The 13572-nt window shown below is 39.9% G+C and overlaps 1 protein-coding gene across 2 annotated transcripts; it reads left to right on the forward strand.

The window, feature by feature from the left end:
• The first annotated feature begins 7316 nt into the window (after positions 1–7316).
• LOC117808180 (mediator of RNA polymerase II transcription subunit 26-like) lies at positions 7317–13273 on the forward strand. Of its 2 annotated transcripts, none has more exons than XM_034677745.1 (3): positions 7317–7704; positions 10425–10502; positions 10600–13273. In XM_034677745.1, the coding sequence occupies exons 1-3, from the start codon at positions 7633–7635 to the stop codon at positions 12091–12093; spliced, it is 1644 nt and encodes a 547-aa protein (XP_034533636.1). In that variant the 5' UTR covers positions 7317–7632; the 3' UTR covers positions 12094–13273. The 2 variants fall into 2 exon arrangements, with proteins under 2 accessions (XP_034533636.1, XP_034533642.1); XM_034677751.1 differs by having other exon boundaries at positions 10428–10502.
• Positions 13274–13572: the final 299 nt, after the last annotated feature.

The following is a 13572-nucleotide window of genomic DNA, read 5'->3' on the forward strand; positions in this document are numbered from 1 at the left end:
CAGTGAGAACCGATAAGCTCAGGATTAAGTGCCACAGACGGGGAAGGGAAATCAGAGTATTAGGGGATAGATTAATGCTTTTATGGGTTTGGTCCTGTTTATGTGATTCATAAGAACACAGTGAAGTTTGCCTTATCCTGAAGAGACTAATCTTTGTGTCTGCTCTTTAATGCCTTCGGTCAAAACATCCATGGTAGAGTGAGAGATAAGCTCGCCTTTTAAGGTTTTGCTAATAAATCCAGACGGCACATTAAAGCCTGAGCGACACATACAAACTACTTATGGTAGAGTGTTTTAGAATTATATCCCCACTGTCAGTCAATCAATTTTAAAGTGCATAAGAATTGATGGCATTATAGTATATATTATAGTATATATTATAGTATATATTATAGTATAATTTAATGTGTCTGTGACAGGAAGAAGAAAGACATCAGACCCTTTTTTATGTGCTTTTACAGGAGATGTCTCCTGAGTGTGTTTTGATCAAGAGGTTTTTATTCTTTTTCAGGCAGTGTCAGTGGCAGGATTTTATCATTTTATTTTATATTTTTATTGAATACTTTTTATTTTATACTTTTGTTTTATAATGTTTCATTTCGTAATTTTATTCTTCGATTTTTATTTTATACTTTTTTTTTAATAATTTTATTTTGATGTTATACTTTCTAAAATTTATTTTTATTAAATATTTTTTATTTTAAAAATATTAAATATTTATTTTTGCAATTTTTATTTTATACTTTTATTTTAGAATTGTATTCTTTAATTTTTATTTTAGAATTTTATATTTCATATTATTGATTGTTTTAATCTTTTATATTTAGTTGATTTTTTTTCATCCAATATTGTTTTAATTCCTTTTATTTGTCCTCCTCACATGTCTCTTTTATTGTCTTTTAGTTTCTTTCTTATTTGTAAAGCACCCTGTTTGGAAAAGTGCCATATAAATAAAGATTATCTTTATTATAATTTAGTGTTATAATCTTAATCTATTGACATAAAAATTTATAATTTTAGTGTTCTGCATGCACATGCTCCATCCTTCTATATCTTCTCCTGACACTCTGGATGACTTAGTGACTTCTTCCCAGAGTCCCCCTCGTATTTAAAAAGTTCTTTAAAGAATTGCTGTAAACTTTATGCTTTTCTAATCCACTGAATGTCTTCAATCCTCACAGATTATTTGGATCATGATTAATACTCCGGGGTCTGCGGACTTCCTCCAGAATGCTGACAACATGGATGCTCCAAACCTCTCGTTCATTTGAAGTTCCTCTTGGCCCTCGAAACTGTAAAAATGCTCCGATGTCATTGAGACCCTCACGCTTCACTCTGCTTCTCACTGTACAGACATTTATGGATTTCTGTTTTTATTTGATCCTCAATAAGTTGTTACATTTTAAATCTTTATGTTGAAGCTGTCCCTTTACCTCTGCAGTACACGTGTTGTGTTTTGTACTCATAGAACACAGATATCTAACATGTCAGTGTACCTGTCAGAGACACACCAGGGTTCACCTTGTGAATGTGTGTTAGGGGTCCCACTCTGCTCTAAACCTCCCTCGTCTTCATCCTTGTTTCTCTGTAATCTGCTCAGCTGTAGGAGTTCAGCTGGATTTAATGTCCATGTCTGATCTCTGCTCCTCTCTGTCTGTAAAAAGTTAAATCTTCACATTTCCTCTTCATCGGTCATGCTTTGCTTGATCAATACAGAACCTTTTATTGCAGTCCGTCATATATAAATGCCATGTCCCTTTACTCTGAGGAACATGTGCTGTGAGTTAATATATATGAACTATATTCTTTATCTGTAAATGTGTCCTTATTCTTAACAATAAAGATCCACACTTTCTTATCCAGTGACTTCACTTTGAGTTTATTTCCATGTTTATTGTAAATATGTGTCGTCTGTCGCTCATTAATCAGGATGAGATGAAGCACGATACTTATTCTTAACAATACGACCTACAAGATGAACAATACATCCATTATCTTGACCCCTTCTTTGAGACCCCACCCTTAAACGGGTCGCAGGGGGGTGCCTAGCCCCACAGCTCCACAAAGAATGAACAGGGATTCAAACCAGGAACTTCCTTACTGTAAGGCAACAGTGCAACCCACTACACCACCGTGCAACAATACATTCAACAGGACTTTTTTAATGCAGTTAACACACAAGACGTCAACACATTTAATCAAAACAGTGTTTTATGCAGCTTGGCTCAGCAATGGATGCAAAAACAACTTTTGTTTATTCATATTTCAATACATCTATTCATCCTTATGAGGCCTATAACTATGTTTTCCATATTTGTAACCTTAAATAAACACATTAGTAAGTAGAAATTGCTGTTAATAGTTCAGTAAAAGTTGATTTCCACCTCAATTCTTTTTATTTCATCACATTACATCAACGTTACACCTTTTTAAATGTAGCCTTTATAAGTGAAATAAAGCTAAAGAGGCAGAAAGCGATCCTGAGTTTGAGCTCACTGACAGATAGACTGTAAATCATGGAGGTGAATTATCTGAACAGGTGCAAGTTCACTATGTGAGGACTGGGAACATTGTGTCAGAGGGAGGATTCAGATCATGAGACCAGTTGGGGACAAGTCCTGGAAGGGTCGGAGATGATTTCTCTCCTGTTTTGCTCCTGTTTGTCCTTAATTATGGACTCCATATGATACAATTCTCAGCCTTTATTTATTTCAACTCCACAGTCAAATGAATAGAAAAGGATACATTCATACCACATCATATAATGTTGTATATATTATATATTAAATATCAAGATTCAAGAAAGCTTTATTGCCAAGTGAGCTCGCACACACACACAAGGAATTTGGCGTGGTGAATGGAACACTGGTACTTAACAACAAGACAGTAAGGACACAAGAAGACAGTAATGACACAACAAGACAGTAAGGACACAACAAGACAGTAAGGACTCAACAAGACAGTAAGGACACAAGAAGACAGTAAGGACACAAGAAGACAGTAAGGGCACAAGAAGACAGTAAGGATACAAGACAATAAGGACTCAACAAGACAGTAAGGACACAAGAAGACAGTAAGGGCACAAGAAGACAGTAAGGATACAAGACAGTAAGGACTCAACAAGACAGTAAGGACACAAGAAGACAGTAAGGGCACAAGAAGACAGTAAGGATACAAGACAGTAAGGACTCAACAAGACAGTAAGGACACAACAAGACAGTAAGGAAACAAGAAGACAGTAAGGGAACAACAATACAGTAAGGACACAACAAGACAGTAAGGACACAACAAGACAGTAAGGACACAACAAGACAGTAAGGACACAACAAGACAGTAAGGACTCAACAAGACAGTAAGGACTCAACAAGACAGTAAGGACACAACAAGACAGTAAGGACACAACAAGACTGTAAGGACACAACAATACAGTAAGGACACAACAAGACAGTAAGGACACAACAATACAGTAAGGACTCAACAAGACAGTAAGGACACAACAAGACAGTAAGGACACAACAAGACAGTAAGGACACAACAAGACAGTAAGGACACAAGAAGACAGTAAGGATACAACAAGACAGTAAGGACACAACAAGACAGTAAGGATACAACAAGACAGTAAGGATACAACAAGACAGTAAGGATACAACAAGACAGTAAGGATACAACAAGACAGTAAGGATACAACAAGACAGTAAGGACTCAACAAGACAGTAAGGATACAACAAGACAGTAAGGATACAACAAGACAGTAAGGATACAACAAGACAGTAAGGACTCAACAAGACAGTAAGGATACAACAAGACAGTAAGGACACAAGAAGACAGTAAGGGCACAACAAGACAGTAAGGACACCACAAGACAGTAAGGACACAACAAGACAGTAAGGACACAACAAGACAGTAAGGGCACAAGAAGACAGTAAGGACACAACAAGACAGTAAGGACACAAGAAGACAGTAAGGACACAAGAAGACAGTAACGACACAAGAAGACAGTAAGGACACAAGAAGACAGTAAGGACACAAGAAGACAGTAAGGGCACAAGAAGACAGTAAGGACTCAACAAGACAGTAAGGGCACAAGAAGACAGTAAGGACACAAGAAGACAGTAAGGACACAAGACAGTAAGGACACAACAAGACTGTAAGGACTCAACAAGACAGGAAGGACACAACAAGACAGTAAGGACACAACAATACAGTAAGGACTCAACAAGACAGTAAGGACACAACAAGACAGTAAGGACACAACAAGACTGTAAGGACACAACAAGACAGGAAGGACACAACAAGACAGTAAGGACACAACAATACAGTAAGGACTCAACAAGACAGTAAGGACACAACAAGACAGTAAGGACACAACAAGACAGTAAGGACACAACAAGACAGTAAGGACACAAGAAGACAGTAAGGATAAAACAAGACAGTAAGGACACAACAAGACAGTAAGGATACAACAAGACAGTAAGGATACAACAAGACAGTAAGGATACAACAAGACAGTAAGGATACAACAAGACAGTAAGGATACAACAAGACAGTAAGGACTCAACAAGACAGTAAGGATACAACAAGACAGTAAGGATACAACAAGACAGTAAGGATACAACAAGACAGTAAGGACTCAACAAGACGGTAAGGATACAACAAGACAGTAAGGACACAACAAGACAGTAAGGGCACAACAAGACAGTAAGGACACCACAAGACAGTAAGGACACAACAAGACAGTAAGGACACAACAAGACAGTAAGGGCACAAGAAGACAGTAAGGACACAACAAGACAGTAAGGACACAACAAGACAGTAAGGACACAAGAAGACAGTAACGACACAAGAAGACAGTAAGGACACAAGAAGACAGTAAGGACACAAGAAGACAGTAAGGGCACAAGAAGACAGTAAGGACTCAACAAGACAGTAAGGACACAAGAAGACAGTAAGGGCACAAGACAGTAAGGATACAACAAGACAGTAAGGACTCAACAAGACAGTAAGGACACAAGAAGACAGTAAGGGCACAAGAAGACAGTAAGGACACAAGAAGACAGTAAGGACACAAGACAGTAAGGACACAACAAGACTGTAAGGACTCAACAAGACAGGAAGGACACAACAAGACAGTAAGGACACAACAATACAGTAAGGACTCAACAAGACAGTAAGGACACAACAAGACAGTAAGGACACAACAAGACAGTAAGGACACAACAAGACAGTAAGGACACAAGAAGACAGTAAGGATACAACAAGACAGTAAGGACACAACAAGACAGTAAGGATACAACAAGACAGTAAGGATACAACAAGACAGTAAGGATACAACAAGACAGTAAGGATACAACAAGACAGTAAGGACACAACAAGACAGTAAGGACTCAACAAGACAGTAAGGATACAACAAGACAGTAAGGATACAACAAGACAGTAAGGATACAACAAGACAGTAAGGATACAACAAGACAGTAAGGACACAACAAGACAGTAAGGATACAACAAGACAGTAAGGATACAACAAGACAGTAAGGATACAACAAGACAGTAAGGATACAACAAGACAGTAAGGATACAACAAGACAGTAAGGACACAACAAGACATTAAGGATACAACAAGACAGTAAGGATACAACAAGACAGTAAGGATACAACAAGACAGTAAGGACACAACAAGACAGTAAGGATACAACAAGACAGTAAGGATACAACAAGACAGTAAGGATACAACAAGACAGTAAGGATACAACAAGACAGTAAGGACACAACAAGACAGTAAGGACTCAACAAGACAGTAAGGATACAACAAGACAGTAAGGATACAACAAGACAGTAAGGATACAACAAGACAGTAAGGACTCAACAAGACAGTAAGGATACAACAAGACAGTAAGGACACAAGAAGACAGTAAGGGCACAACAAGACAGTAAGGACACCACAAGACAGTAAGGACACAACAAGACAGTAAGGACACAACAAGACAGTAAGGGCACAAGAAGACAGTAAGGACACAACAAGACAGTAAGGACACAACAAGACAGTAAGGACACAAGAAGACAGTAACGACACAAGAAGACAGTAAGGACACAAGAAGACAGTAAGGACTCAACAAGACAGTAAGGACACAAGAAGACAGTAAGGGCACAAGACAGTAAGGATACAACAAGACAGTAAGGACTCAACAAGACAGTAAGGACACAAGAAGACAGTAAGGGCACAAGAAGACAGTAAGGACACAAGAAGACAGTAAGGACTCAACAAGACAGTAAGGACACATGAAGACAGTAAGGATACAAGACAGTAAGGACACAACAAGACAGTAAGGACACAACAAGACAGTAAGGACTCAACAAGACAGTAAGGACACAACAAGACAATAAGGACACAACAAGACAGTAAGGACACAAGACAGTAAGGACACAACAAGACAGTAAGGACACAACAAGACAGTAAGGACACAACAAGACAGTAAGGACACAAGACAGTAAGGACACAACAAGACAGTAAGGACACAACAAGACAGTAAGGGCAATAATATATAATCCTATACATAAATCCAAACATTCTAAATAAAAATAAAAATACTATCTGTACAAAGAAAGGTAAATAGATACTTTTAAAGACATGAAATAAGCTAAATAATATTATAATAATATAATCATATATTATATTATATCATATTTTCTTAAGAGACGTAAATAAACATAAGAGTCAGGGTTATCTTGGCTTTAAACATCCTAAAAACACACGCATTGTTCATATTTCTCAAATTCTATTTGTTTACATTTTTAATTTGTTTGTGTTCCTTTATTCCTTTCTTCAGATCCACATTAGCAGCTACTCTTTCTGGGGTCTACATAAGACAAAGATAACATACAAAATATACATGAAATACAAAAACAGAACATGAAACACAAGAACAAAAAAAAGCTACAAACATGAACAAAAAAAATGCAAAACAGGAAATACAACAACTGAAAATGCTACAAACATAACATGTTTCTTATTTTCATTCATTATGTTTTTTTAAATCTAATGCGTCAGAATACGATGGAGAAATGTCTAACAAGACAATGAACCAGTCTGATTAAATATTCTATATATTTTAAGGATTTTGATGTTTTTCATCATATTTCAGTCAGAACAGTAAAAAGAACGTGGATGATTAATTTAATATAATTTAATAATAAATAAAAAAGGTTTTAATTGATATAAATGAAAAGCTATATAACAAAAGAAACCCCCTCTGCAGCCTGTTTGGTTTGCAGCACTATTGTCCATCAGCTCTCACAGCAACATCTCCAACGTGACCAGTGACGTAGAATCCTCCCATGATGCACTGCGTAAGCGCTTCACAAAAAGCCTGATGAGGGGACCGGGTCCAGGAGAAGGCTGCCAGCCGAGGGGGGTAGCCGATTCTCAGGGAGGAATGTGCCCAGGTCACCTGCACCGTGAGACGGATCCAGATGTACCTGTGGAATAAAAGCGTCAGGATCCTGATGCTGTCTCGATCCGCAGGGATCCTGTCGGGCCTGTGAGGTCCGGCTTTTGTTGAACCAGCTCCTCTTCAGGGGTCTGTCTGCAGACTGAATCCGTCCTGGTCCTGACCTGACCCGAGACTCCACCGGGCGATGACAGCGGCGGCGGCCACCCCGCAGGTGATGAGAGACCGGCTGCTACAGGCTGTCGACGGCCAGAGCAATGTGAGTCCAGAACCAGAACCAGGGCGAGGGGAGGCAGACTGCGAGGGGAGGCAGACTGCGAGGTCCACAAAGGGGAGACTAAGTTGAGGCAGCCTGTGTGTGTACACTGAGTTATTATTTGTCTGCTAATTAGCCGGCTAACATAACCAGGCAGTGAAAAGAGCTGTTTCCAGGCATTCCTGAGGCTGGCTTAATGACTGCTGGGGACCAGGGTGGACATGATCCAGCTAGACTCGTTTTAGAACAGGAAACTTAGACTGCTCTAGTATGGGAAGCCTGCTGAGCTGGATCACTGTGGGAATGTAGAGGTGGAGAGGCATAAAAATGTGTTTTCTTTTGTTGTTGTTTAAAGGAGGGGGGTCAAGTTAGTTCACCTCATCCCAGATATAATAATAATAATAATAATAATAATAATAATAATAATAATAATAATAACAACAATAGTAATTATTCTTATTATAATAGTGATAATAGTAATTTAATTGATGGAGCACTTTCTATCAAAGTGCTCTAGTATGGGAAGCCTGCAGAGCTTGATCTCTGTGGGAATGTGGAGGTGTAGATGGAGATAAATGTGTTTTCCTTTGTTGTCTTTTTGCAGGAGGGAAGTCAAGTTAGGTCGCCTCATTCTAAATATAATAATAATAATGATAATAATAACAATAATAATAATAGGAAGAAGATTTGTCTTCATAGAGTGCGTGCAATCAAAGTGCTCTAGTATGGGAAGCCTGCTGAGCTTGATCTCTGTGGGAATCTATTGGCGCAGATGCATAAAATTTGTGTTTTCTTTTGTTGTTGTTGTGCAGGAGGGGGGTCAAGTTAGTTCATCTCATCCCAAATATAATAATAATAAGTATAATATTTTACATTTTATTTAAAGAGTGCTTTCAATCAAAGTGCTCTAGTATGGGAAGCCTGCTGAGCTTGATCTCTGTGGGAATGTGGGGGTGTAGATGGAGAAAAATGTGTTTCCTTTTGTTGTTTTGTTGAAGGAGGGGGGTCAAGTTAGTAAGCCTCATCCCAATATAATAATAAATATAATATTTTATATTTAATTTATAGAGCACTTTAAATCAAAGTGCTTTAGTATGGGAAGCCTGTGGAGCTTGATCTCTGTAGGAATGCAGAGGTGTAGATGCACAAAAATATGTTTTCTTTTGTTTTGCCTTTTTGATAGAGGAGGGGGGGTCAAGTTAGTTCACCTCATCCAAAATATAATAATTATTATAATTTAATTTCTAGATCACTTTCAATCGAAGTGCTATAGTATGGGAAGCCTGCTGAGCTTGGTCTATCATTGGGAATCTATTGGTGCAGATGCAGGAAAATGTATTTCTTTTGTTTGATTTTTTGCAGGAGGGGGGTCAAGTTAGTTCACCTCATTCCAAATGTAATAATAATAATAATAATACTACATTTTTGATAGAGCTCTTTCAATCAAAGTGCTTTAGTATGGGAAGCCTGCTGAGCTTGATCAATCATTGGGAATTTAGAGTTGCAGATGCAGAAAAATGGGATTTCTTTTGTTGCTGTTTTGCAGAAGGGGGGTCAAGTTAGTTCACCTTATCCCAAATATCAGCACCAATGTCTCTAAAGTTGAATTTAACTCAGATAAGTTTGCTATAGTGTGTCACAGCACCTTTTAAACCAAGAAACAATTAAAAAGTCGTGTGTGTTATTAAACTCAGAGCTGGTTTGTTGTTGCGTTCAAAAGTTTGCACAATTGATTATCTATAAAGACCCACATCACTATCTTTCTCACTTGCCCGTTATCTTTCATGCAGGTCTGACCTGTTTTACTTGGATGTGAATTTGAAATTTGCATGTAATCTCAGTTTTCTCATACTGAACCTGAAACCAGTATGGGAACATTGCCTCTTCACATCCAGGTGCACATTTGAGAGTCTATTCAAATGACTTTGTCCTTTAACTGCCTTGTTTTTCTCTTAATGCACTTCTTGCAAACATTGAGGGACTCTATGTTCTATTATTAACAAAGACCCAACATCAAGACAGGATAAGATCCTGTCCCCTCTTACAGACAGGACTCAGTCTGATCTCATCTTAATCCACCATGAGCAGAGCACTTTGCAGCATTTAGCAAGTTACAGTGGCAAGGACAAACTTCCTTTAACAGGCAGAAACCTCCAGCAGGACCAGACTCATGTCAGACACACATCTGCTGAGACCATGTTGGAGAGAGGGATAGAGGGAGGTGAAGAGAGAGAGATGAAAGTGGAGAGATGGATAGTAGTAGTTGTAGCAGCTGGAGTCTGGCACGTCCACATCAGCAGAGATCCAGAGGAACCTACGAGACAAGGGAGCTCAGGGACTCCAGAAAGGTCTATGGTTAGTAACTTTAATGGGACAGGAAGAGTTAAAGTAAGAGACAGGCAGACAGAGGAGAGAGAGGGAAAGACAGGATCCCAGTGTGCCAGTCCAAGCCTATAGCAGCATAACTAAGATCTGGTCCAAGCCTGATCCAGCTCTAACTATAAGCTTTATCAAAAAGGAAAGTTTGAAGCCTACTCTTAAAAGTAGAGAGGGTGTCTGCCTCCTGGACTCTGACTGGTAGATGATTCCAAAGGAGAGGTGCCTGATAGCTGAAGGTTCTACCTCCCATACTACTTTTAGAGACTTTAGGTACAATGTTTGGAGCGTAGTGTTCTAAAGGGGTAATAGGGCACTATGAGCTCAATCTGTTTGCTTTTCTTCAGCAGATTTGTAACATGGTGGTGGTCATGGAGGTGATCTCCTTTTTGGAAAGATATCCTATCACCAAAGAGGCACTTGAGGTAGGTTACAGTCACATGTATTGAGTTTGAATTCAAGATTTAATCATGCTCTAGCTTCTGTTTAACTCTTCTTCTGTTTGATCTTATCTCCTCAAAGGAAACTCGTCTTGGCAAACTCATCAACGACGTCCGAAAGAAAACAAAGAATGAGGAACTTGCAAAGAGGGCAAAGAAGCTGTTGCGAAACTGGCAGAAGCTTATTGAGCCGGGGAAGGGCGAGGTGTTGTCCAAAGGAGCCACTGTTGCATTGTGGTCTTCCAATGGGTGCGTCTCTGCTCCAGTTGTCACCACACCTTCAGGTAAAACGGGCCAAGAGCTGAAGAACATAAACGACTTCAACAACTGCTCAGCGCCGAAGATAGAAAAACTGACCAAGAAACGAAAGAAGGAGCAGAAGGAGGGACCGCTCCTGCCAGCAAAGGTACCCAAAACAACTCTTAGTGATAAAGTACAAAACTCCAAACAGCTGCTGAACAATGGGATTGGAGGAAGCTCTGAAATGTTTACAGACATGCGTGCACATCAGCCTTCAGAGAAAGATGTTTCTGAGCCTTTGGACAACGACAGGCTGGGTAAAATCCCAGTCCATACTGTAAAACCTCATCCAAGTGCCCCGGGATTCAACAAGCCTCCAAGCACTTCTTCTCTGCTGAAAGCATCAGTTCTGCAGCAGCAAGCCAGACAGGAGCAGCCCAGAAGCCCGCGTGGGTCCCTGCGCTGTCCTCAACCTCCAAAGCAAGAAGCTGGCCTTAAACAAACTGCATCCCAAACACAGAAGTCCAGTTCTGTGGACCCCTCTGTGTCAGGGCCCTCCTCTCAGTCTCCACATGGTTACGTTCAGGGTTCACGGTCTGCAGATTTGGACTCCACAAGCAGAGCGCCCTACATTTCTCTTCACAACACTCCTTCCTTCAGTGAGGAGGACGACGGTGCTAGAGTCCAAACATGGGAGAGGAAAAGACATAAATACAGGCTTGAGGACTCTGTTGTAAAGTTAGACGGACACACTATAGAGGACGACACTAAACCCGTCAGGTTAAAGGACAGGAGGCTGACGTTCGACCCTGTGACGGGACAGATCAAACCCTCCTTTCTTAAAGAGTCCTGCCAGGGAGAGGAGATCCAGTCGAGCCACACGCCTGAACCTCAGCGGTCTGAGCCGTCAAAAACAAAACTCAACCCACCCGTTCTTCCCAGTCCCTTCCAGCAGACGGACTGGAAGGAGCTGTCCAGGAGTGAAATCATCCAGTCGTACCTTAGCCAGCAAGGCAAAGCGCTGACGTCGTCGGGCGCGCACACACCTGGTGCACACTTTTTCATGACTGAGTTCCTAAAAAAGGAGGAACACAAGAGTAAAATCGTCAAGAAGACGCACACACTTGCACTAGAGCTCCCAGCCAGAGAGTTACCGGGGGTCAGCAGGGAGGTCATCGAGGAGGACCTGCAGAGACTACACACACAGCACTGGTCCGGGGTGAACGGCTGCTATGACACAAAGGGTAACTGGTTTGACTGGACGGAGTGCGTCTCTGTGGACCCGCATGGAGACGAGAGCATGTTGAACATTCTGCCGTACGTCTGTCTGGACTGAACGTGAGCTCTGCTTTCCGTCATGTGATGGATGAACCTGAAAGCAATTTAATATTTGGTGTTTTGCACCTTCTGAATATTGGAGTCGATGTGCTGCCTGCATGCATGAGTGTTTGACAAGCACAGGGAGTGTTACGGTGTTCTTTACCAGTTTTTGTGTCAGCACAAGAAGCAAGAGAGGCTATGCATTACCTGAACATTCAGTTTCTGGTGAGCAGTTACTGTAAAGATCCAGTTTCCAAACATGCTTTTATTTGTTCTGGAGAGGATTTTACACAAAACTGCACAGCTACATTTAATAATCTGAGATGTTGCCTTGTGAATATGACTTTCCTGCATCTACTCACATTATCCTGACAGTGTAGTACGTTTTTAATTTAACATTTTGACTTAAAGAACATTTCAATAGAGTACAGAAACTGGAGCGAATGAATCAAACCTCTCCTGATGAGGTTGAAGTTCTCATTCTCACTATCTGTATTAACAAAATCAAGTGTTTGAGCCATTAAAGCTACCTGTGTGACGGTTGTTTCAGCGGTGCACATCTGTTGCATGCAGCTGTGAGAGTTTGATATTTTTCTTGTGTTGTGAGGTTTGAATGCTGTTAAATTGAGGGACATGAAACTGACCGATGTGAGAGACGCTCGTGTTGAGCAGGAACGATACACTGACACAGAAATGTGGCTGTCATGTAACATATTTATCTACATTAACATCTTTGTTTAACTTAAACTCATTCTCAAGTGTTTGGACTACAACATTTCTTGTTGGATTTCTTTAATCAGCGATGCAGACTGTCCTGGAAACGGGACATTTCTAAATAATGACACATTCTGATAATGTGAAGTATTTTCTTTAATCCTTGCCTTTTCCCTGTTCTGTGTTTTAGGTTGTGAATCTGAATTGAAACGGCAGAGCAGTTTTTGCCACTAACTTGCGTCTTTGTACTGTAAGGGGGAGCTGGGATTGAAATTCTCATGCTGGATAAAGTACTTAATCATTCCTTTAGATGTTCTTTGCCTTATGGAAACCTGTGTTTTCCTTAAAGACAGAGCCTAAGTGAATGTACAGAATTGAGCCTTTTGTGTTCAGCTGAATGCAGAAGGGAAAATGTTTGTTACTTTAAAGTCCTTTTAATGGACATGATGATCTGTGTTAATAAAAAAATGAAGGAACTGTGATTTTCCTCTCTTTGATATGTTCATCTTTTCTTAACATGACTCTACCTCTCAGTGAGGGGCTTCTGGTTCTCTTCTTTATGACAATAAACCATATTCTGTAAGTTTGTTCTTTACATCTGGCTCTTAGACTGATATTTAGGAACTTAGATTTGGCACACTTCTTCTAATATAATCTGCTTACACTTAAAGCTCCTATAGGGAATTTTTTGTCTGCTCTTTTGACTGAAATCAATACTACTGCCTCTATTTGCCCTTTAAAACCAAACAAGACCAACAATTGTTTCATAGAAATATTTAAT

The sequence above is a fragment of the Notolabrus celidotus genome, chromosome 2, assembly GCF_009762535.1.
Source record: "Notolabrus celidotus isolate fNotCel1 chromosome 2, fNotCel1.pri, whole genome shotgun sequence".
In the NCBI taxonomy this organism is placed as follows: Eukaryota; Metazoa; Chordata; class Actinopteri; order Labriformes; family Labridae; genus Notolabrus; species Notolabrus celidotus.